The 26619-nt window shown below is 43.2% G+C and overlaps 1 protein-coding gene across 1 annotated transcript in view; it reads left to right on the top strand.

Moving 5' to 3' along the window:
• The window catches only part of LAMA4 (laminin subunit alpha 4), a 467067-nt gene that overhangs the window by 385078 nt on the left and 55370 nt on the right, over positions 1–26619 (top strand). Inside the window, exons 26-29 of the mRNA XM_078648567.1 lie at positions 6159–6290; positions 15811–15950; positions 21420–21555; positions 24311–24448. Coding sequence (XP_078504693.1) covers positions 6159–6290; positions 15811–15950; positions 21420–21555; positions 24311–24448 — 546 coding nt within the window. The remainder of the gene's footprint in view (positions 1–6158; positions 6291–15810; positions 15951–21419; positions 21556–24310; positions 24449–26619) is intronic.

Genomic DNA, 26619 nt, shown 5'->3' with positions numbered 1-26619 from the left:
AGCTTCGGCCCAACAGGATCGCCCCGTGTTTGACAGATATCTTCAAGGAATCCCGTGATAGAGGGTTCCTCCTCCGTGATCAGCGTCTGGCCACTATAGTGGTTATACATAAGGAGGGGAAGTCGGAATAGATGTGCATCATACCGGCCTATTTCATTGTTAAACGCTGAGCCGAAGATTTTGGCAAAGGTACTAGCCAATAGACTAATCAAGGTCATTAGTGATCTAGTGCATCCGGATCAATCCGGTTTTATCCCACACCGGAATACTGCATTGAATCTTTGGCGGTTGCATGGTGTTATTGCTAGGGCCGGGACATTGCGGTAACCGGCCATTTTGGCGTCTCTTGACGCCACTATGGCGTTCGATACTGTGGAATGGCCGTACTTGTGGGCAGTGTTGGCCAAATTTGCCTTCGGCTCTGAATTTATCGGTTGGGTACGAATTCTTTACGCCGACCCCCTTGCTCAGGTAGTGGCTAATGGCCGTGTTTCTGAATCGTTTGCTCTTGGGCGTGGTACTCGGCAGGGTTGTCCGCTATCTCCCCTCCTGTTTGCGGTGGCGCTTGAGCCACTTTCTGCATGGATCCGTTGGGAGCCTTCCATGAGAGGTATCTATTGGTCCCCGGAACATGAGGATCGCATCTCCTTGTATGCGGATGACATCCTATTATATCTCACCTCCCCTAGAAAATCCCTGATAGTGTTGTGTGACGTTTTGGCCTCTTTTGGTAAGAATTCTGGTTTGATCATTAATTGGGCAAAATCCTCCCTTTATGTGCTCAGTGGTGATACACCGGTTTAGCCGCGTGGTTGTCCTATTCAGATCACACAGCATGGGTTTAAATATCTTGGTATTTTTATTTCACTGAACCCTTTGATCCGATATGAGAAAAACCTCCTCCCTCCTTTGGCGCGGTTGAGACGGGATGTGGCGGGTTGGCGAAATCTACCGCTTTCTTTGCTCGGGCGGGCGGCCCTTTTTAAGATGATGTCCCTCCCTCGTTTTTTGTATGCCTTGCAAAATACCCTGGATTTGGTTCCTGGTAGCTACTTCTGTGTTGTTGAGGATCTGCAGAGGAAGTTGCTGTAGGATGGGAGGCCCCGAATTGCACTTGCCAAATTGACGCTTCCCTGGTACGATGGGGGTATTGCTCTTCCTGATATTAAACGGTATTATTGGGCATCGCAGTTGGGGGCTATCAACCATGGTACGTACTATCCCGGGCCTCACCCGGGTTTCGCTATGGATAGGTGGCTGCTCCCCGGAGGTAATTACTATAGGGCATTGTATTCCAAATCGGTAGTGGGATCTCTGACGGGGCCGACGCGTACGGCTGAGCGTGTTCGGCAGGTGGCCACTAGTGCATTAGGATGGAAAATCGTTTGACCTTGGCTACCCCGCTGTTTGGATCGAATCGAGTTGGCAAACTGTGGAATACGAAGGGATTTGACAGGTGGGACCTTATTGGTATCTCCAGGGTTGGGGACCTCTGGGCTAAGGGGCAGGTGAAGTCCTTTGTGGCCCTACAGGCCGAGTTCAAGCTGGGTGGAACGGAGTTCTTCCGCTACGCTCAGATTCGTCATGCGCTTGATTCGGTCTTTTCTAAGGGGGCGGAGATACCTGAATCTGCCCCGCTGGAGGACCGTGCGCTGGATGGGTATATACCGGATAGTACCATCTCGCTGGTGTATAAAAAATTAATTAATCATAGAGCGGACCTTCTCTCCCAATTGCGAGATCAGTGGACCCGTGATGACCTAGAACTTGATGACAAGGACTGACAGTCAGCGGTCTCCTCCCCGAAGGAGGTAGCGATACCAGCCCGCCTCAGATTAGTACAACTCAAAATACTGCACAGAGTATACATCACGGGCCCTCGTTTGGTACGGATGGGTTTTTCGGAGGAGGGTCTGTGTAGGCGGGGTTGTGGCCAGTTGGCCACATTTCTGCACATCATCTGGGAGTGTGGTTACATCACTGATTATTGGTGCAGGATTCACCGGGTGCTTCAGGAGGTCACGGGGATCGCATTTTTACCTGAAGCCAGGCGTTGTATTTTAAATGTTTGGGAGCCCACTGATCATGATGTAGCCTAAACTCAGTGGGTGACCTTGGGAACAATGATTGCCAAACTCAATATTGCACAGCTGTGGGGAGCCCAAAGGCCTCCTACTATTGAGTGTTGGATGAATGATATGGACTGGTGTATGTTTAGGGAAAAGACTGTATATGTAGCCCGTGGTCGCCCCCGAAAGTGGCAGAAGATCTGGGCCCTCTGGAATCGTTATAGAGGAGATATATGTGTACCACCTGAAACAGTTATACTTGATCTCCCACATTCCCCCTGATCCTCACTGTATATGATGTTAAATGTTTCATTTTGTCTTCTTCCTTTCCCCCCCCCCATCCTTCTCTATTATATGTGAGTTAAATGTCGCTTGTTTCGAGGACCCACCAATGCACAGTCTATTTGCTTGATGTAACTATCTGACACCTTGCTGTTTTCTTTGTTAATTTTCAATAAAAAGAAATATTAAAAAAAAATGGTCCTGGATTTAATAGTAAGTCACTCAAGGGTGACCGTGACCAAAGTTATGTGGTCAAACTCTTATGCGGTAAAGGATATGGATCCTGATGCTAATATTGTGGCTACAAAAAAGGCATTCAAAAACAAAAGGACGGCGTGAAGAGGTAGTGTCCTTGACAGGCACTGGAGGTGAATACGTCCTCCCCTGGAAATCTATACTAAACAAAAGGATCCACCTGTAGATGGGTTTCTTTCAGTGGAAATACTCTCTTTGTTAAAGGTGTGTATCCTACATTGATTGGAACCACACAGTGTTTGCTTAAATACCCCTCACACACCAAAAGGGCGCTGGATGTCATGCTTCATCATGGGGGTCTTCCCGTCCAGCTGCGGGACGGGGCGTGCTATGACCTGCGACTACGTGGGAGCCCTGATCTTCAGTACTATGTGTGGTGTAGGAGTTGTGAGAGGAAGGGTCAAGGGTGAGTGAGAAAAGTGAAATTAAAAAGAACCTGGCCCACGTGGACTAAGAAACTTTAATATTCCCTTGAACTGGTCCGGTTAAAAGCAGTTGGTCGGAGGTGTCCTGCATGTAATGTGCGGATACTCCTAATTAAGTCAACATGTTTCAAAGCTCTGGGGCGTCTTCATCAGGACTATAACTGATCCCTTCAGTACTCACTATGTTACCAAGCAAAGTATCGATAAAGTGAAACACTAGTGATATGTACAAGTAAGTGAAAATGCAAATAATCATGCACTGTATACAGCACCCATTTGGTATTCTAATAGTTCATCTGAAAAAAGAAAGACAATGAATTATAAATTGTAGAACTGCGCCTCCTTCGGCGCAAACACGTGTGACCTGTAAGGAAAGTGTACCACAATGTGACTATTGTGTCCTTAGTCACAATCGTCTATTAACCATAAGTGCCATGACCTGTGGAAGAAAATGACGAACAAGACATACAAACACTTAACAGAAAGCACACACTCTATATTTGTAAACAGTGTAGTATGTAGAGTAGAAATGTTGAGACATCTAGGGCCCGATGTAGGTAAATCTTTTTTACCACTTCTTAAATACCGATTCATACCGAATCGGTATTTAAGAAGTGGTAAAAAAGAGGAGGGGAGATGTAGGTAATTGTATTTTTACAATTACCGAATCGGAAGGAATCGGTATTTACCGATTCGGTAAATACCGAATCGTTAATGCCCATTGATTGCTATGGGCATTGAAGCACATAGGAATCAATGGGCATTACCGAATCGGTATTTACCGAATCGGTAAATACCGAATTTTGCAAGGGTGCAGGGGGTGTCACTTTGACACCCTCTGACAACCCAATTACAGGCATGTGTGCCATGTGGCACACAGACATGCCCTAAGGGCATGTCTGTGTGTCACATGGCACAGATGTGCATGCACATCTGGATTCGGTATTTCACCACCCAATTGGATTGGGTGGTAAAATACCGAATCTAAAAGGCCTGTAACACTGGAAACAGTGCTACCTACATCAGGAATTTTCCGAATTGGAAAAATTACCGATTCGGTATTTTACAGAATCGGTAAATTTACGGATTCTGTAAAATATAGCCCCTACATCTCAATGTCCCATTTACTGGTCGGTACCGGCCGAATTCGGCCGTTACCGACCAGTAATGGCCACCTACATCGGGCCCTAAATACTTCATTTTATGGGAGACAATGCTCCATGAGCCTCTAGAATGGGAGGGAATGGTGTCGCAACTGAATTCTGTCCAGAAGAGACCAATGTGGGGGAGGGGGGAAAACAAAAATGAAAAGGAGGTATTTAGAGTCTCGTAGTAAGCGTTTCTGACTGTCCTTCTAAGTGGCTTTTAGAGTCTCGAAGTCGGCGTTTCTGACTGTCCCTACTCAGAGGCTATGCCGTACTTACAGTTTTGTCAACACTGCCTCGCTCGAATCAGCGCCTACCCGCGGCTCCGTGGTGTACTGAGACCACAGGGAGGACTCTTTTTATAGTGCCGGTAATTGTTTAGTTTATTGCAGATTTGCCGGCTAAACCGTTTGCACCTGTGTCATTTTGCCCGTTTAACCCGAAATTGGTTGCGGGTCAGGGCGGTTTTAGCTCAGCACTAGAGCGATGACCTAGAGTTGACCCGGAAGTGTACCCGAGTCACTTCCTGTTCTCGGCATGTAAATTCAATTGTAAAAAGGTAAAGAGTCAGCTTGGGGACCCTAAAATCAGGAGACCACATATTTTACAAAAAAGGCAACCCTTAGGGGGTCAGGCCGAGTTTAGGGATACCTGTCAGTAGTGAGTAACCATAGTGGATGCTACAGAGCACTAGGAAGTGTACTTCTGATTTAAACTCAACCGGGATGAAAAGTTTAATCATTTAATGAGCCTGATGAGTGAGCTAGAGTTTTTTTTAGTAAGGAGTTCATGTACGTTTCCAGATATTTGTCATATTCAACTATGGATTGCTTTCAGTCGAACATATTAAAAGTGTTCAGTCAAGCTTGCCCCGATGGAGATCAGGAGGCTCTCCCTTTTTGCTGAGTTCAGTTTGACATGATGAGTAGACCTCCTGCATTATATATTGATGAGCATTTGAGCCAAGGAGGCAATGTTTTCTGTGGCAGGTTGTAGGAGATGTTCGAATGTTTCTGTGGTATGCCTAGTGGATTTACTTTCAGCTAAAGAGTGTGTGAGATTGGATAAAGCCTTGACTAACTTGCTGGGGTAGACCTCTGGTGGAATAGTGCATTAGACATTTTTATGGGTGGTTCTTTTAGCATTCAGTAAGCTTCCATGTCTTTGCACAGTGGTGACATTACAATTTTGGGACTACTCAATAGAAATGCAACTAAACGAAACATTGACTGCTGTACCCATCTGTCCAGGAAGCTCGCTAGGAAATTAAAAAGGCCCACACTATCTCAGTTCCAAGAGCATGTGCGACTTGTCCTAGTAACAATGGCTTGCAAGCTTGGCTAATGATAGAGAAGTGCTCCACCCTCAATCACCAAAGTCAGGTACAGGAAAGCAAGACTTCCTCATGCGTGCCCAGAATTAATGATGAACAGGGTGGCACAAATATGAGATAAACATGCTATTCCACACTCAAATATAGATCACAGGCCAAGTTACAGCTATTCTCTAGCAGTACCTCAGTAAGCACTGAACATTATGGTCAGACGTAAGTGACACTGACATAACGCACACAACATTGGTTAGATAAAGTCCCCTAAACACCAATAGCAATACAGAAAATAAAAGGGAATTTAATACCAATGCAGCTGTTAGTCTTGTCAAGTTGGGGTAAAGCATGTGGAAATGTTAATAACAGAAGAGCAACTTATACTGAAACTTAACCAGATCAAATTTGCTGCTGATGTAGTGAGTTAAGACATCCACTGTACTGATATGTGTAATCATTCTGGCCAAGTAAGCCCTAGATCCTTTTAGGCTGTAAACTGCCATATAGACATTCAGTTATTTTTACTTGGAGGTATTTTTACATTATGTTTGTTGTTTTGTAATATTCTTTTTAAATGTATCTGTGTACAGAAAGATGATTTAGCCTGATAGATTTTCAATCTAGTGTCACAACAGTCCTTTCTCTTTTTGTACAGAGCATGTTCTTCAGCCTGGAGGTCCAGGATGGGTATCTGCGCTTGTTGTATGACTTTGGCTTCAGCAAAGGACCTGTGCTCTTGGATGATTCAATGAAGAAGGCACGTATTAATGATGCAAAATTCCATGAGGTAAGCAATCAATGTGTTTGCTCGCACTTTGAAAGGTCAGCAGCCGCAGTCCGTGCTGGTAACAGCATGGGGCCGAGTTGGGGGATTCCGATGGATGATAACGAGGGGAAAATGAATTATTTATTTAATTTTCCCTCCGCATCGTCCCTCGAAATCCCCCCAAAACCTGGCCCTAATGCCCCCACCGCTGTTACCTGCACGGACCGCGGCTGGAGGTCAGGCTCTAAGATGCATACTCTTACTCTTTTCGCTTTAAGAGAACCCTCCAGAAAAGTTGGGGCAACCTGATTTTTTAAGGAAGCAAACACAATCTGACATGACAAAGTAAAATGCTGTTTCATTTTGCAAACACTTTCAATGTGAGCTTCTTTGTAAGTGTTCAGCTACTTGTGTGTAACAGCCTACCAGCTTTGACATGTTAAACATACAAAATAATTACCCATGATTCATTGAGTCTACCAATAGAGTAGTACAAACCTTCAATTATACATTTATAATGGAGTGCACAGGGAAGTGGGTTCATCTACATATAGGATCAAAACATTTTTGGGGAGGAACTCTTTTGAGAAAAAGGGAATGGGTTTTTATTAGACAAAAAACAAAAAGTCCCTTTTCCTTATTTTTATGAGGAGAAATTCTCCACAGATCTTTAGTTATAATTACCAAAATGGGGTCGCACACTGCTAATACACCAGCGGGATCGCCCCTAAGGACCATGGTAACTGTAGTACTGTTCTCTGCGATGCATCTTCTTTCGAATTCGCGCGTATCTTCAAATCTTCGCCATCCCTGTACACGTGTTTCGGGGTATTTACCCCTCATCAGCAGGGATTAGGCCATCTTCTTATCTTCTGGGGTTGCTGCGTGCTGCCAAATATTACCAGGTATAGTACCACACAAAGGCACGCAGGTGCGGGGTCCCGAGCTCGTCAGCTCAAAGCTCCAAGGAGCATAAACATTTACCAAAATGGGGTCGCACACTGCTAATACACCAGCGGGATCGCCCCTAAGGACCATGGTAACTGTAGTACTGTTCTCTGCGATGCATCTTCTTTCGAATTCTCGCGTATCTTCAAATCTTCGCCATCCCTGTACACGTGTTTCGGGGTATTTACCCCTCATCAGCAGGGATTAGGCCATCTTCTTATCTTCTGGGGTTGCTGCGTGCTGCCAAATATTACCAGGTATAGTACCACACAAAGGCGCGCAGGTGCGGGGTGTAAGTAGTGTGCGACCCCACCCCCATTTGTAACTTTAAAGCTCTCGTGAGCAGTGGGCTGACGAGCCTGGGATCCCGCACCTACGCGCCTGAGTGGTACTATACCTGGCAGATATTGGCAGCCATCGGCAACCCCAGTACACGGCCTATCCCTGCTGACGAGGGGTGATACCCCGAAACACGTGTCCAGGGATGGCGAAGACAGCGAAGATAGCAGAAGATCGAAAGATGATGCATCGCGAACACTTTACTACATTGACCAGAGTCCTTAGGGGCGACACCGCCGGTGTGTAAGTAGTGTGCGACCCCACCCCCATTTGTAACTTTAAAGCTCTCGTGAGCAGTGGGCTGACGGGCCTGGGATCCCGCACCTACGCGCCTGAGTGGTACTATACCTGGCAGATATTGGCAGCCATCGGCAACCCCAGTACACGGCCTATCCCTGCTGACGAGGGGTGATACCCCGAAACACGTGCCCAGGGATGGCGAAGACAGCGAAGATAGCAGAAGATCGAAAGATGATGCATCGCGAACACTTTACTACATTGACCAGAGTCCTTAGGGGCGACACCGCCGGTGTGTAAGTAGTGTGCGACCCCACCCCCATTTGTAACTTTAAAGCTCTCGTGAGCAATGGGCTGACGAGCCTGGGATCCCGCACCTACGTGCCTGAGTGGTACTATACCTGGCAGATATTGGCAGCCATCGGCAACCCCAGTACACGGCCTATCCCTGCTGACGAGGGGTGATACCCCGAAACACGTGTCCAGGGATGGCGAAGACAGCGAAGATAGCAGAAGATCGAAAGATGATGCATCGCGAACACTTTACTTCATTGACCAGAGTCTTAGGGGCGACACCGCCGGTGTGTAAGTAGTGTGCGACCCCACCCCCATTTGTAACTTTAAAGCTATCGTGAGCAGTGGGCTGACAAGCCTGGGATCCCGCACCTACGCGCCTGAGTGGTACTATACCTGGCAGATATTGGCAGCCATCGGCAACCCCAGTACACGGCCTATCCCTGCTGACGAGGGGTGATACCCCGAAACACGTGTCCAGGGATGGCGAAGACAGCACAGATAGCAGAAGATCGAAAGATGAATGCATCGCGAACACTTTACTACATTGACCAGAGTCCTTAGGGGCGACACCGCCGGTGTGTAAGTAGTGTGCGACCCCACCCCCATTTGTAACTTTAAAGCTCTCGTGAGCAGTGGGCTGACGAGCCTGGGATCCCGCACCTACGCGCCAGAGTGGTACTATACCTGGCAGATATTGGCAGCCATCGGCAACCCCATTACACGGCCTATCCCTGCTGACGAGGGGTGATACCCCGAAACACTTGTCCAGGGATGGCGAAGACAGCAGAAGATCGAAAGATGATGCATCGCGAACACTTTACTACATTGACCAGAGTACTTAGGGGCGACACCGCCGGTGTGTAAGTAGTGTGCGACCCCACCCCATTTGTAACTTTAAAGCTCTCGTGAGCAGTGGGCTGACGAGCCTGGGATCCCGCACCTACGCGCCTGAGTGGTACTATACCTTGCAGATATTGGCAGCCATCGGCAACCCCAGTACACGGCCTATCCCTGCTGACGAGGGGTGATACCCCGAAACACGTGTCCAGGGATGGCGACGACAGCGAAGATAGCAGAAGATCGAAAGATGATGCATCGCGAACACTTTACTACATTGACCAGAGTCCTTAGGGGCGACACCGCCGGTGTGTAAGTAGTGTGCGACCCCACCCCATTTGTAACTTTAAAGCTCTCGTGAGCAGTGGGCTGACGAGCCTGGGATCCCGCACCTATGCGCCTGAGTGGTACTATACCTGGCAGATATTGGCAGCCATCGGCAACCCCAGTACACGGCCTATCCCTGCTGACGAGGGGTGATACCCCGAAACACGTGTCCAGGGATGGCGACGACAGCGAAGATAGCAGAAGATCGAAAGATGATGCATCGCAAACACTTTACTACATTGACCAGAGTCCTTAGGGGCGACACCGCCGGTGTGTAAGTAGTGTGCGACCCCACCCCCATTTGTATCTTTAGTTATAAGGCTGTTATATTGATGTTCAATATATTGGGTAAAGTGTAGAGTCTCAGACAGATTAACAAATTTACATTCATATGGCATATAAATCACAGATTATAGTCAACGGGATACAATGAGGGCAGAGAAACAAAGGAATAGATTGTACCTCTTATTTTATTATCTTTTTGAATTATATTGATAAAAACATCATCATATTTATTAAAAAAACATTACATCATAAAACAATTCATAATAAGAAAAAATGTTGTCTACATATATGTCATGCCAATGCCAGATGGAAAATGCACCTGAGGTGGGAGTGACATGCTCTTCCTCGCCTGTCCCTTCCTCATTCTTCGAGTGGCATCAGCTATTAATGCTAGAGGCAAGCAAGCACATGGTGCTGGGAAACCACATAAGGCTGCTTCCCTGGCTAGTTTGTCACAACAATGACTGAATTTATAAGTGATGAACACCAACATCCCCATCACACCATTAGAAATGAGTAATCACAATGTTCTTGTATTTGATTAATCCCACAAAGCCGATATTGATCTAAGGACTCTCTGGGATAAATCAAAATGGCCAACTGTGGACTATAGCAGTGAAGGAACTGTTTTTGTATGAGCCTTTATTTATTTTTTTAAAGTGTGAAAAAATAGAGCTTTCATCAAAATTCTCAAAGGGATTTATAATAGCAATAAGGCACACAATTATAATATTTGTAGTGCAAGCAATCCATAATGGCAACTGACCCCTATGGCACATGTTAATTTTACATGAAGAGAGAATATCTGCTATTATATAACGTTTACATATTCAAACTATCTGAGAAGAATAAATTACATCTAGTAAATATTAAACTACACATTGCTCCTGATCTCTCCAACTCCTCTAAACACACCAACCCACACACCAAGTACCCACTCAAAATCACCTCAGTTTGTCACCACAAATGCTTCTATTTGATCTTCAGAATGTTCTGCATAAAAGACTACACATGTCTTTCTTAAACCTAAATCTCCTGTGTGCAAGAGCCTAATTGTGCAAAGAACAGAATCTATCATTAAAATAGGGGTTCAAGTCAGTTTTATCTTTGAGCCTTCAGCACATAAAAGGGACATCTTATTTAATTTGACAGATTTATTGTCAGCCAGTCAATAAATATGTATTTGCTACATTTCTGTAACATAAAAGCACATAGAAAACGACAAATATACATTCTTTTATCATTCTGGGTATTAAAAACAAATTTAAAAATCAACAACATTTCAGGTAAATATAATCATTACAGTAAAATTCCATATATTAAAATATAATTTACAATGCAATGCCATCATACCACCATCGCCTTATTTTTTAAATCCTCCATATAAAAAGAACCATGGAGTAGCAAACAAAAGGAGAGTGTTGTTGTTGCAGAAGTAGCAGTGCAGGTCTCTACTGTTTAAACTTAAACACTTTAAAAAGTGGCAAAATAAAATGTCCCACATAGAAGGGACAAAAGAACAGGATATGTAGATAAAATTGAATAGACGCATCGTCGCTGGGGCAGGGATCTAAGTCTGACAAAGAGTAACAGTTCGATGGATAGCCCACTTTACAAGGTAGGTAATTAAATCGTGATCTAGCTAGAACAAAATGATGTTGCTAATTCTGGGTTAAAGATAGGTAAAGTTGGAGACCTTTTAGATACACCAGTTTATAAGAAGACACTACAGCTTTGTGTTCATCAGTCACCATTCTTTTTGACACAGTATTAGGTAAGAACAATTGTTTTAGCTTGGACTTTTTACAGCTCAGGCATAAACTAGTGGAAGAAAATAAATCAGAAATTCAATCTCGTCCAGTGTTGATTTCACATAAGCAAGTCAGGGTATGCCAAGGGCTGCATGCAATTTTAGGCAGTCCTCAATTACAAGGCAATTTAATATTGCAGTCTCCCGAGACCAGATACAATGCCAAAGTAGGAATTGCGCTACTTTTATTTTATCCGCAATAAAGGGGGTGCCTAGTTTGTCATGGCAGACAGCATTAAAGCACCAAAGTGTTTTTTGAAAAAAGCATTTTCAACGAGTTTTATACCATAAATATCAGCCACATCCCATATGCTTACCTCATACGTAGCAATCACCACTGATTTATCTGCATAGATGGTCAGGAGCTCTGCCATGGGTTTGGAGCCTAAAATGTTACAAACATTATAGAGCCCCAAAATGTTCTTTTTTAACATAGCAGTTCTATTTTATACCATTGGTTTCCATTGGTATTTACTATCAAAAAGAATGCCTAACTAGAAGAAAGAGAGAGCATTACCGACCCTAATCTTGTTAATGTAATGAGCTGATCTTTTCTTTGGTCTCGTCCCACATGTCGCAGTGACAAACCCAAGCCTTTTTGGTCATGTCTATGAGTCATCGTTGCAGTTTGGGCGCTGGCAGTCAAGTTTACCGCTGCCTCAGATCACCCACAACCCAGCTAAGGGCCAGGCCCAGTCAGACCAAACGTTGGATATCCCAGGCAGCATGCCACGCAGATACCAGCTGCACCGGAAGGGGGTTGTGGGGACACGCAGTAAGACTAAATCTCTCCTCCACTGCTCCGCAAGTCTCACTAAACATTGGTAAGGGCTCCCAAAGGCTGCACTGCTAACCACCTTCGGCAGTAGATGTAGTAAAGTCGTGGACGCTGTCTTGGCCTATCTCACCGGGGGCTTTTCCTGCCCGGAGTCTCATCGGTGCAGGAACTTCACACGGTGAGCAAAAAATCAGGTGGCACCTCCCCACTGCACCAGCTGCCTGGGTGATGTTCTGAAGCATGTACAGACTGGATGGCCAGGATTAATGTGGTATTAATTACAGGCCAGCGGCGGAGCTCTTCACAAAGAGTCCAATGGTGTTGCCATCTTGGCCACACCCCTTGCACCTCCTCCCACTTAATAGTGAATCCATTCTTCCTCACTAAAACTGACTTACACCCAATGCTAGTATGGGGCTTAGTCACACCCTCCATCCTCAGCCTACAGCACAGCTTAGTGTGATCACTAATACCCATTAATTCACGCTCAAATTCAGCCAGCAAAGTATCCAAATCCTCCATATTTAGAATACAAACTATTCTGGCTGTGTGAGCAGTGCCCATAAAGGTGGGAGCAAGCCAACTACTTAATCCCTCAGTCCATTCACCATCATTATGTCTGAAGTGCACCAGAGTCTCCTTCTTATTATCTGTCAACCAACAGACCAGTTTTATAAACTTTAGACAGTGGTGGGCATTATAACCCCCACCCAAAGTAACCTCAGTGGCTTATGATGATAATTACTTATCATCTGGATGACTGCATCTAGAGCTGCCACCACCTGTGAGGTTCTCCTGTCAAAACAGTTATTATAATAATTGAATAGCAACAGGCCCCGGTTCTTTGAAAAGTCACACAGCAAGTACTGAAAATATACTGAATAGTTATAAAACGTAATCTCCCCCCAGGGAAACTATTTATAATAAAGGTGACTAATCCCCCTTTGGCCCTGCTTGCGTTCAAAAGACAAGCCAGAGTGTGGTACATACTAAACCCATCCATGTGGTTCCTCTAACCTCTGACGTTTCTTAAAGACATATAATGTGGTAGTTTACCACTAACTCTGGCCAGTCCGGTACACCTAGCTTTTTCCTCGACCCTTCTATATGCCATGATAGAAGCTTCAATGAATCAGATTTGATAATGTTCAGATTGGCTATTTCAGAGCTCTGGGTATCATTGCTAAATGACTCAACCTCTGGGGGGAGTGACCAGTCAGTGACAGTCCTCCATCCCTTCCAGAGGTAAGTATGTGTTACTAAGCATCACCCCAGAGGAATTAGCAGTACAGTACTCAGAAGTATGTCCCATAGGGGTTACTCAAGCCGATTTGGGGGGTGAAAGGGAAGAGTTACAAGGCTTATAAAGAAACCCAGAGGGAGAACAGAAATTTGGGAGAACCCTTAGGAAGGGCATTTTGGTCATCTTAAAAGGTTTGAGACAATATTTGAATTTTTAAAAGTAACAACTATACAGTTGCCAGATATTGTCCTAGGAGATGACCCACTCATTCCACCCTCCTGGCCATGAGAATTTGTGTTGACACAGAGTGATCAAGGAACAGGGCCTAGTTAGCCAATGGAGTAATTTTAGAATGAACTACTCTGTCGACTCTTAACCAATTTGAGCCTGGGTACATTTGTCAGGATTAATATATAGAGACACACTGCCAAGGGCGAATTCAGAACCTGAGCTCCCCTAACCAAGGAACCCCTACTTTCAGGACCATGGCTATATGCGTGCTCCATCTACCCTCTACTACCTGCCTGGACAGGTAGAACTTCTTGTACTGATCGAGAGGCAGAGGAGATGGGAACCATGGGCGCATGTGAATATTCAGATGCTGTTTGTTTGCTCAAAGTCCCTTTTGTCGGGGCCACAGAGAGCAGCCGAGTAAGGTAACTGGGCAATAAAGGACCTGTTTTTATATTAAAAACAGAGCTTTGGACTATGCCATTTCCAGCTGAAAGTCAATATTTCTATCCATGTGTTCCTATATCTGGTGTGTTACTCAGTTTGGTGCTTACTTTCCCTCCATGTTAAAGAACAGTAGATGTCCAGATCACTACCCAGAATCCTTTTGAGTGCTACCAAAAATTGGGCAAAGTTGGTTGTAAAAGCAACAAGCATTTGCATATTGACTTTCAGCTGGAAATGGCATAGTCCAAAGCTCTGTTCTTAAAATATAAACAGGTCATTTGGTGGTCATATCACAGAGGTGGTTTCCTTTGCAGTCTATCGGTAACTGGGCAGTACAAATGTATTTCCTTTCAGGCTTTCTCTTTTATCTTCACATGTATCTATTTCTGCTTCAAAGAATAAATAATCAGACTCAGTAAAACACTGTTCACACTTAGCAGATTTAAAAGAAATGAATTAAAATGTGAGCATTCCAAGCAAACTATTCAGTTGTATCCTTGGTTTCCTTTTTCCCAGCAGTGCACAGTTGTAAATTAACATGTAACTAGATTTTGCTCTTCTCTTCAAAAAGGTCATTCACATTCAAATTACAAGCTAATAAACTAATCACTAATTAGACAAATGGAAAAGTTGTTAGTAAAAATGTCAGAAACTGCTGAATTAATTTGGTAGTTTCTTGATTCGTTCTGCCTATTGCAGTAAGGCCCTATGTATTTTGTTATTCCTCCCATGAACTATAAGAACAAGACAGACGTAGAAGAATTGTAGAAATGTACAATATATGAGGGTTTTGTATTGATGGTGTTTTATTATTACCTACAGCCAACTGCACAATCACAGCTAGACAATCTATAGTGATCACTCTACTGGATAGGTTGCATTAATATACATTTACACTAACGTGTGTAGATTTAATGTGCGATTAATCAAAATCTATCATAATTAGAGCAAGAGCGAGAGACCGAGATACGCATCTTATTAGCTTAGTCTTACCAATTGAAGCCCAAAAGGAGTTCACTTTTGCATATTTTATTTTCAAGGATTCATTATCTTCAGCCACCGAAGGTGGCATCCTTTATCATTGTGCCGCTTCTTGTTGTGAATTCAGACCAGTCTTTTCTCAGACTCCTTTCTACCTGCCTATATAATCTAGGATACACTCTACATACCTAGTAATCTAAATACAAATTATAGGGCTTAAAGTTAAAATTCTGTGGTGGTAATAGTTGTGTTCATTAATACCCAGGTCTCATAAAAAAGCAAGCAGAAAAGGCTTAATTATGGACTTACCTACAGTTCCTTCCCAGAATACGGCCCAAATATATAGGTGTAGGTCATTCATCAAGAACGCAGAGTCCTTTGCCTAAAACACAGCCTCTGTCAGTTAATTCAAAGAATGTATTTGTGCACTACATAATAGTGTGAGAGTACATACATTTAACTTCACCATGAAAAGTCCTGCATCAGTCCCATAAGAAGGTATTGCATGTGCATTCTTGTACATCATTGAAGTATACAGTCACTGATGAAGGTGTTGATAGGCCTGTAGTAAAATTATACAGTGTTTTTACAGCAGAAATAGCTGTGCTTTCTTACATGTGGTTGTCTTGCTGGGGAAAAAAGAGAGAAGGATATATGTCTTGATTCACAATATTCAACTACATATCAAAAGTAACCAATTTGTTATTCTTTGGATAGATAAATTGATTTTTACAAGCTTTATTTATGCAGAATGTACTATCCAGGTTCATCTTTCTTTCAGATTTCAATTATTTACCACCATTCTAAGAAAATGATTTTGGTAGTTGACAGAAGACACGTGAAAAGTGTGGACAATGAGAAGATGTCAATACCATTCTCTGATATATACATAGGAGGAGCACCATCAGAGATTCTTCACAGGTTAGTTTCCCTAATTTAATTAAAAATATTTTTGTTTAATATCCTCATGTCACTTTCACATGTCGGGCAAGGATTGGCAATGTTCAAAGAACATTGAACTCCAGTGGATGTTCAACTGTTTGTGTGGGATCAGGATGATCATCTTTCAGTGGGTTCCCGTTATCAGTCACCGCGAACAAGCGGTAGAAAATTTTATACTAAATGCCATGTTGGCATTAGTCCAAGAGTTGTTTCTAACCATTGGTCCTGTACTTTATTCATATCTTCATACCATTTATCCTAGACATGCAAATTTACCAAAAATGTTATTCTGATAAACTACACTGCTGCTAAAATATGCACCAGTTTCAGCCTGTCAAGCTTTCAACTTGCCTTCAAGATCCTGTGGAGCACATTACCTGAATTAACCATTCCTGTAAACACACCCTTCTTCAAGCAGTCAGATTGATCCAATCACTGCATTTAACACCTCATCCCAAAAGACCTGGTAACCCACTTGGTAACTCCCCCATGCATATATCGATACTTGGGGTATTGGTAATTCTGGTGGGAAGTTACTCTGAGGATTACAAGTGAAGGTCCCTTTAAAATGAGGAAGAAATTGCATGGAATCAGTAATTTTAGACCATATTCTGTAAATACTTTCCTAGTTTCCCCTGGAATTTCACCCAGAGATTTAGTCTGCCTTCAGCAAACAAAGTCTCTGGGAGGAGTGTAATACCAGAATATCTTGGTATACATATTGACTGACAAAAAGACTGAGTGTACAAAGTAAGGCCCCATTGGAGTTAATAATAGCAAATCTACACTCATTGGAGCAATATGTTTGTAAATATTATATGAGCCACAATATTTGGGTCAGACAATAATCTTGTTATTAAAATTCTGACATACAACCTTCTGGGTGAATAACACTGCCTCTTAAGAATAATCACTGGCATTGCAATTCTGTATTTACCAGATCTATCAGAATAAACCAAGAACTTGTAATCAAGGTGTTAGACTTGGTAGAGCAAAGTGTAAAACATTTTCATCCATTTAACCTCTAACAGCCAACAAATACAGAGCATTGCCAGCACAGTAGGATATAGTATATAACTTTAAAATACTGCATTTTTCAGCTTCAGCTGAAACATCAACAAAGTAGCATAGGCAGAACACTCTGTTTATGTGCAAACATGCACCACAGGAAAAGCTTCCCGTGTTGCCAGTCAGCCCAGCTCATCTCAAGTCAGCCAATTCAAAAGTTTATCTTGAAATTAAAGAGGCAAAGAGCAGCATCAGGATTGGCTAGGTGTCCCTGAGCGAGGCAAGCCAGAATTTCACTAGAGTCATCGGAGATGCATGGTCTGTCCTATAGCTGCTCTGACACAACACACATTTGGGCAAGATGGCCCAACATAGATGACTGGCAACTTACATATGTGGAAAAGGCTGCTTCAATTAGGCAGGTGCACATCACATTGTATAATCCTAGGCCATAATATGTACGTTCTTGCCCACAAACTTTTTAGCTCCCTCACATCTGCTTTTATGGATTTTTTCAAAGCTAACCCTTTGCTCCTCACCCGTTTGTTCTCACCTAAATGGATTATTATTATTAGACACAGTCCAGCAACCTGTCCACGCTGCAGTTAATCCTTCCATAACATGCCCCCTTTGCCATGCTATTGTAGTCTAAAATTCTTATTATTGAGAGCCAGTTGATCTCCAGAGCCCCTGCTCCCTGCCTGTTTTTCCACCCACTTCAAGAAAGAATGTCTTATGATACATAAGTGAGATACTCCGATTCGGGCCTGGAACAGAACATTCAACAAACAACAACAATTAACAAAACTGCTTTTTATGCCTCCCTTCCTGTCTGTTGCACATATGTCTTGTAACAATCTGATGACCATCTCCCAATACACTGCATCTGGTGTTTAGATCAACCTTGCCTATTTGCCTCCATCGCTGCCCCAATCCTAAACAATTGTGTCCCGTATTCGGCTGCTGGCAATCTCATGTGCAAATGACCTGGACTTGTGTCTGAAAAACTTTTTAAAGCCCATAATGCTGCCAGTCCAACATTTATAGCCCTAATATACTGAACAAAACATCTTCACTTGGTAAGAGCATAACTGCACTTTGGTCCCTTTTGCCCTTTGATCCATCTTTGAACGATGGATATTAATCTCCACACTGTCGTCTTACAACTGCATATCCGCCCCATCAGCCGTTAACGGTCCCTGCCCGTCAACAACTCCAACACTCGAAAGACCCCCAAAAACATCCAGCACATAAGCAACAAGAACACATTTTATTCTTTGTCATCATGACCAATAGCTGTCAAAGCCCCCATCCACTGTGCAAATCCGCCCACAACAGGGGTTTTCACTTCTGCCCCCTATTTCCTTTCTCCCTCACCCTACCTCTTATTAGCTGTGTTTCCAATTCATCATCTGATGGGGCATAACCCACAGCAAGTTTCCCATGAATACAATGCCAGCCAATTTACCTGCTATGGTAATCCTTCACCATTCTTTATCAATCATGTTTATTAAAAGTACCACATCGTCAGTCGTCTGCCAAACCTCCTTCTGAGTGTCTATCCTGTGTGCCCCCGACTCCAAAAACTTCAGCCACACCTCTCTATATACCCTTTTAGTGGACTGTGCAAGAGTAACAACTGTAACATTCTTGCATGTCTATCCAACCACAGTTCTTCCAGAACTGGCATCTTTTCATGGTATGCTTCCAAAGCAAGCCCATGGTACCTATGCCACTGCAAACTAAACAAAACTTCCACAATGTCATTCTCCAGTCCCCATACGTGCGTCACTCTGAACATAATGCTCCGTCTTAAGGCTCCAAGCTCAAACACCCTTAACAACTTTAAAACCTGGATCCCTATCTGACTGCCTGTTGACAATCTGTACCACTGACATGTTGCCTAGGTTAAAAAGCGCTTTCACCTCTCGACAAGAACAAGGCAACCACTGACGGGAAAAATTCCAGCAAGACTATGCTTCTTCCTCCATTCATCCATTCCTCAAGCCATTGCTCCACGCTCCAATGCCCCTGCCAGTATAGACTGTATCCACCACCGCCTGCTGCATATGAGTATATCTGAATACTCCACTCCGCTGCATCCCCCAGCCCTTGTAGGTAAATACCATTTAACTGATCCAAAAAGAAATGTCATATGCTCAGATCCGCCATAACTCTTGCCCTAAACCGTAGCCAATGGTGTGGTAAAGACAACCTGGATAACACCAAGTCCAGCCTCCTACAAAAGCTCTGAGCAACTCCTACTACTCAGCAGGTGATGTTCGAGTGTCCCAATAGCGCCTGCATCTTCCGCACTCTCTCTTTTTCCTTTGCCAGCACCGTGTCAGTCAGTTGCCCCATCACTCATTTGTTATCATCTGGCAGCTGTGTCTCTATTTGTTCTTTATCAGTACCTAATAAAGTCATCCTAGTGTCAAGCCCTACCGTCTTTTACACTGCAAATGGCACATCTACATTTGCCATGACCGCCTTAATACTAGCCAACATATGCTGGCCTTCCATGGAGCCTTTTGAGCCTACAAAAAACAACTCATCCTGGTAATGTGCCACTGAGCTGTGTACCATAGCAAACGTGAGCAGCCACGTCAAAAAGGGACTAACATTTTCAAACAGTGTACATGAAATGGAATATCCTATTGGTAAAGCCTTGTCCACACACCATTTACCATCAAACTGTATTCCCAGCAATTCAAAATATTTGGGGCTCACAGGCAGGAGGCTGACTTTGTGTCACTCGTCACCATATTTGCCCAGGTTCCTACTACATTTACTAAGTCTATGGCCACATCTACAGAGAAATATGAAACTGTTGACAGATCTTCTAAGTTATAATCATTCACTGACTGTCCTTCAAGCCAGTAAAAGTGTTGAATCAGCCTGAATGGTCCTATTTCCTTTTTGGGACCATACAAGTTGGCGAAACTAACAGTCTGTCCAGTGGCCAATCATCAAATGGGCCTGCCATCCTGCCCTCATATACCTCTTTTTCCAACTTGTCCTTAACCACTTGGGGATGCTCCCTGACTGACTTTAGATTTTGCACCCGCCTTCTGTTACATGGCCCTTTATAGCCCCGTTCAAAACCATTGGGAGCCCCTTCCCATAATAAACATGCATTCTCTGCAACTCCCTGCCACTGTAGTCAGAAAATCAGCCAGTCCAATTTAACTGGTGTATTTGCCCTTCTGACCCTATACATCCCCCCTCTGTCTCAGAGGGTGCCAAGTGACTCCGTGCACCCCTTGCAGCCCCCTAAAATCCCTCGCAAAGTATAAGAGGGTTCCTGGCTTTGTACGTTGTACTTTGAACATCCATGCCAGAATTTCCAGTAATCCCTGCCACAGAAACCTCTGTTGAAAGCCAAGCATGCTCCCACCTGCCTTGCCTGTCCCCTACCTGCTGTTCCCGCACAACCCTGGGAACGACAGTCTTGAAATGACCGATGCACTATGGGCAACCTACTAGCCGTAAAGACTCAGCCCCAAGTTCTGACTCAAAACCACCCCTTCTTGTCCCCCTTTCTATAGATGCTCCCAGATCCTGACCATTGCAATGTGGGGGTCACTAACTGCCCCCAGAAAATCCTACCTGTTCCTCCCCTTCCAGCCAACCCTCTTGCAGAGCCTTCAGACCCGCTCTGCCCTCCCTGTCGAAAGCTAATCCCTTATCCACCCGCTCATACCACCTCAAGCTCTTTGTGCCATTTGCCGTGTGGTCCTCGGACCTTGCCTGCGTGCGATTGAACTGGCCACAAGGGGCCTTTCACTGTGTCCTACATGGCCCACTTACAGGCAGCCCTGTCCCTACTGAATCACTCACTCTTGGCATTTTTGATTGAGGCGGTGAGCAGACCAACACTACTGCCGCCACGCCCTCTGATGCTCAACGCACCGGCTGGGCCTGTTCACCAACTGATGCCACCCACACCATGGTCGATGTGCAGCAAATCCTCATGCCCAGCCTCCCCAAGGAGGCGTTGAGCTTCTTCAATTTGTTTGTCCTCCATCCTCCTAAAATGCTCCTAACTCTAACTAAATGCTCAAAATGCACAAAACCTTGATCTGGCCCTGTCTAACTACCAGCTACTGTGTCACAAATCACAAAATGGTGGTTGGTAGCCCTGTTCACTGTACCCTAACGATAGTCCATCTGGACCGTACCACCTGCCGAAATTGTCGGGCAAACATACATCCCCTGTTAGCTGTGCCCAAGCATTTATTAATTGTACAGAAGAACAGGTAGCAGATAACACTCCTGTCTATCCCTGTTTTACGCCTATACCAGAAATAGTTATTGAGCTTATAGTTCTTACTGAATTATTGTCTGTTTTTTTTTTTGCTGTATGAAATTACTGCCCTATTTAAGCAAGTGTAAGTTGTATAGAATGACCACCTCCCTTGTCGTTTTTTGGTCTGACAGTGTACAGTCACACGTGGCCGTCGATATCGCCTTTAAGGGATGCATGAAAGGCTTCCAGTTCCAAAAGAAGGACTTCAATTTATTAGAGGAGCCAGGCACGCTTGGAATCAGCTACGGCTGCCCGGAAGAGTCACTTGTAAGTAAAATTCAAGATTAAACGACAAAAGTAATTTTTTAACAAGTCTGCATGTAATTTTGTTTGACCATGAGAGCATTGATTCTATTACCATGTTCAAAAATATGCACAAAAATAAAGGAGTCCAAACATTCAAACAACTTCAAAAACTGCTTTACTCCAGTTACTCTTAAAATTTAAGTGTGTACATGGGATGCCCTATTAGAACAATTGAGACTAGATTCACAAATTCCCTTGCACGTGTGTGATTTAAAAGAAAAGGAGTCTGTGTTTTAGACTGCAAGTAATTAAAAAAAGGTGACTTTTCTGTCAGAAACCCTCTTACTCATGCATAATGTATACCTTATAAAAATGTAATAATACATAGGAGTCTCACTCACAAACATAAATTTCGCAACCTCCCCTTTTACCTCTTCCCACCCTGGACATAGCGTTTACTCCAGAAAAGGGCAGTAGTAAATACTTGTCAATAGTGAGAATGAGAACAAACACCTTCAAACACCATGGGTGTCCATGAGAAGGAGGTTTCTCCACAAGGAAAATATTTTAGATATGACATTTGCCAGACTTTCACAACTTTACAAGGTGTTTCTTATGAGTCATTCACTCTGCCTCCCCTCTTACCTACAGCTGTCTCTACCTAGGATTGGCACTGTTCTCAGAAAAACATGAGGATCTGGAAGGGCCATGAAATGATACTTAAACTACAGTTTGGTTTAAGTCCTTTGCATTAAGTTTTTGTCACCACAATTCTGCCTTTACATATTTAAAAATAATTTTGGAATACATTTAATGCCATTTTACTTTGTATTTCTTGCTTTATGATCCTACTTTAATGTGTATGAAATACATGATTTTAATGATAATCTCTATTTTTTAAGTGACCCGCCATTAAAATACTGGCCAGGCTGGAAAAACTAGTCCAGTGGGAGCTTAACCCCCAGTCCTACAGTGATGATGTTCCTGGCAGCTTTATCATCAATTAGCTACACTATATCCACTTTCCAAGCCCTTTTCCTAATCTAAGGATTTCATGCTATAATCCACACCTTAACTTCATACACTGCAACACTGTTTCATCATTTTCGTGTCTTTTTAAATTGCAATTCTCTCAGCAGGCTACAAAGTTGCTGAGTGTAAATACACACAAAAAAATTCTTAAATCAGCATTTCATCTAATGTTTATTAAATAAGTGTTATCGATTTAGTTTACAATACCAGTTATTATTATTCAGTTTATAGTGTTCTTTAGGGAAATGAGCAGTGATTATGATCATATTATGACTCCTGTTTTTTTTAATATATATCTTTCTTTGTTCGGATTCAAATGCATCCATAAAAGATACAGTCATACATTCATACAATAAAATAAAACTACACCACATAATATGTAAAAAAGCATTTCATGCAGCTAAAACATAATAAAATTTTAAAACAGTGCAAATTGATAAAGCTCTGGAGGACAAGGCTGTACACATCCTCGCACTAAAAGATCTTAAAGAATGCAGGCTGCACAAATACAGTCAATTCTAGAGAGCCTAGATCCGTAAGCGGCAAATAAAAAATGTATACTGCACAGAGTGTAAAGGGGTTGGGTAACAACTGTGGGCCCGATTTACAAAAGTAATCTGAGACAAAATCCTAAACTTACTACTTTTGGTATTCACAGAAGGCATTTAGTAATCGTAAAGTTAGGATTACTAACTTTAATACTACTAAACTGAGACAAAATCCTAACTTTATGACTTTCAGTATTCACAAAAGGCATTTAGTAGTAGTAAAGTTAAGAATCCTAACTTTACTACTACTAAATCCTTTTTGTGAATACCGAAAGTAGTAAAGTTAGGATTTGGCTCAGTTTAGTAGTAGTAAAGTTATGAATCCTAACTTTACTACTACTAAATGCCTTCTGTGAATACCAAAAGTAGTAAATTCAGGATTTTGTCTCAGATTAGTTCTGTGAATCGGCTCCTGTAAGTGCAAGAGTTCCACTTTAGCCTGCCTAAGCTTCAGACTTTTTAACAAGGGCTGGAGAAAGCATTTTGTGGGCAATACATTTTTTTGACACAATAGTGAAAAATGTTACGTGTCCTGAGGAGATCGAACATCGCAGCATCAGGGACCTCTTTGGTCTGAGGGAAAAAAAACAGCCGGGATTGCTAAAAAATGATAAGCTGGTTGAATTTTAATTGTGTGATTAAGAATCTATCATGAGCACTAGTTAGGGCCGATAGGTATGGTTCAATACCTGGAACCGATTTTAACATTACACAGACCCTCACTGAGGGTTTATTAAGCTCAGTGTTTTCACGATTCACAGGAAAACATTTCTGATGTAGGTCTTTTGTGATTTTGACGTCCCCGAAACTTAAAGTGTCATGTGCAAAGAAAATGTCTTGCCTTCCGTTAGCCTGGAAAGACTCCTTCAAGTATCGTATCCAAGGAATTTTATTGCCATGTTCCATTGCCAAACAATCTGCTTGGATCATGCGGTTTAAACACTTATGTTCCTTTGTCCATATCTTTATTCTGCACACTAAAGGTTTGATTGCCATTTGATCCGCCAGGTAACCAACCCCTAGTTCTTCATGCACAGACCAGGCTGGCGTGCCCTCGGGGTAACCTGTGTGGGGGCACATAACCCCAGATTTCACTGCTGTATAAAACTCTAGAAATGCCTTTAGACTGTTGATTTTGGCACTGTCGGCATGGCTGAAACCTTTAACTCTTCTTTGTCCTTTTTCCCATTTTACAGATGTCCCGCAGAGTTTACTTCAATGGGGAGAGCTTCATTGCTACCAACCAAAAATTGACACCATTCGAAAGCTTTGAGGGAGGATTTAGCTTTCGAACACTGCAACCCAACGGTATCCTATTCTATCATGCAGATGCGGTGAGTAAGCTGTGCTGTATCCTCATGAAGTGCCGCCTGCAACTAACTGTGTAACTGCGCAGAGCCAACTTGAAGATATTTTTAAGCAAGCACAATAAAACGTCAATAACTGGCACGCTGATTAGACAATGATAGTCTGCCCTGTCTCCTGTTACTCATGAGGTGATTAGATTTGTAGCATTTATGGGAAAGCACCTGCTTGGTTGGTTTGGATTGGACTTCTCCATGCAGATGGGACAAAAATATTTTGAACTGTTTCAGAGTATGACTGAGGTGATGTGTCGCGGGGCTGAGTGATTGTTGACGGGATTGAGTGGGGTAGTCATCCTTTTGAATGTTAATGGCACTTGCCCATCAGCTGTCACCAAATGGCGCAGCCTATGAGTGTTGTTAAACTCCAGCCGCTGATTGTCATTTACAGCTACCACACAGTTGAGATTTTGTTAATCACAAATGGCATGTAGTACTTTAGTTGTCTATGCCCTACATTGTGACTCACCTATAAAAAAAACTCGGTTACCCAGCAGGCCCATGTAAACATTTAAGAATGTAAGACTCAGTGATGAGCCCTGAGAAACACTAAAATTAAGCTCAAATGGAGAAGATTTACAATGGGGGTGCACGACGGACTGATAGTGCTTAGAGAGGAATGAAACCATTTGAAAGCTAGGCCGCCAAAGCTGAAGAGTCTGTGAGGCAGAATAAAGAGAGATACCCCATTGAAGGCTCCACAGAGGTCAAATAACACTAACCTCAGACAGCTGATCTAGTCCAAAATGGTTCTAATGTGCCCTGAGGCCGGTAGCAGAGTTGAATTTAGTTCTGCAACAGAGACTAAAAAAGGATTTAATTCACGTAGAAGGGAACTGGCTTCTATGGATTCTGAAAGCTGGGAATTAAGTGTTTAAAAGCATTTGGTTTTGGTGGCAGTAGGAAGAGGAGAAATAGACTGCCAGTTTTGCCAACACAACAGGGTTGGATGATGGTTTCTTAAGCAAAGAGACAACCGGAGCTTGAGTCCAAGACTCTGAAGCTAGAACTGTAGTAAGAGAAATATTGAACAGCTGACACACAGAGCAGGGATTTCACATTAGAGAACATTTCTCCAGGGGGCAGTACTAGCATGTTTAATTCTGTTGCCAGCCCAAGTCTTCCAAATGAGCTGTTGATAGCTTTTGAGGGCCATAGTCAGAAACATTTCAGTTGAGAGTCAGTGGAAGAGGGTTAAGAGCATTCCCTAAGTTCATCAAGTTGATCTTAGTCTAGGATCAAAATAATTTAGGATCCCAAATGTGAAGCTGTGGGCTCAATAAAGGAAAGTTGAAATAGGACTGCAGAAAAATGTGATAGTCTTTGGAGACCAAAATCTACATTTTGACAATGTAATGTGTAATGAAGCACACACTTTATGACAGGAGCTGGAGGGGCTACAACTTTGACTGAAGTCCACATGGCTAACACTCCAACGGGGACATCTACTAGACCCCATTTTTTCAAATTGCCAGGGTCTGTCTGTAAGACATCCAATGGCAGTCCCATGGTCAGACCATTATCTTGTGACTTTTTATATCCCGATAATAAGACCACCCACAAAAGCGGATCAACTTCCTACTGGTAGATGTAGGAAATAGGTTAAATTCAATGAGAACAATTTTACACAGGCCCTACATACAAAGCTTCCTGTTTTAAGTAATAACATCAATGAAGCAAGCCAAGGAGAAGATAAGTGGATTACAGCTGCCTTAAATAAGGTAGCGCCATGGACCACTAGCCCACCATATAGGCAATCCCAGAGTGCGCCTTGGTTTAATGAGGAACTAAGACAGGCCAAGAAAGTGTGTAAAAAGCAGGAGAGGACATGGAGGAGGGTTTTTTTGGAGTCAGAAAAAATAGCATACAAAGTTAAGCTCAAACAGTACCATGCGCTTATAAAGAAAACCAGGGCTTTCTATTATGCAGAGAGGATTGAGTTAGCTGAGAACTCATCAAAGGAATTATTTGGTATTCTTAAAGAGATATCCTCACCAGAAAGGACATCCACACTACCCTCCAGTTCGGAAGAGTCATGCAATAAGATTGCAGACTTCTTTGCGGAAAAGGTATCCAAAATGTATGATACATTCGATGAGAAGGTATGGAGTGAAAACAATATTAAAAAATTCTGCTCTCCC

This window comes from Lissotriton helveticus, chromosome 6 (assembly GCF_964261635.1).
Source record: "Lissotriton helveticus chromosome 6, aLisHel1.1, whole genome shotgun sequence".
In the NCBI taxonomy this organism is placed as follows: domain Eukaryota; kingdom Metazoa; phylum Chordata; class Amphibia; order Caudata; family Salamandridae; genus Lissotriton; species Lissotriton helveticus.
Note: the sequence above shows the minus strand (reverse complement) of the source record. Positions and strands in the feature narration are given on the sequence as shown.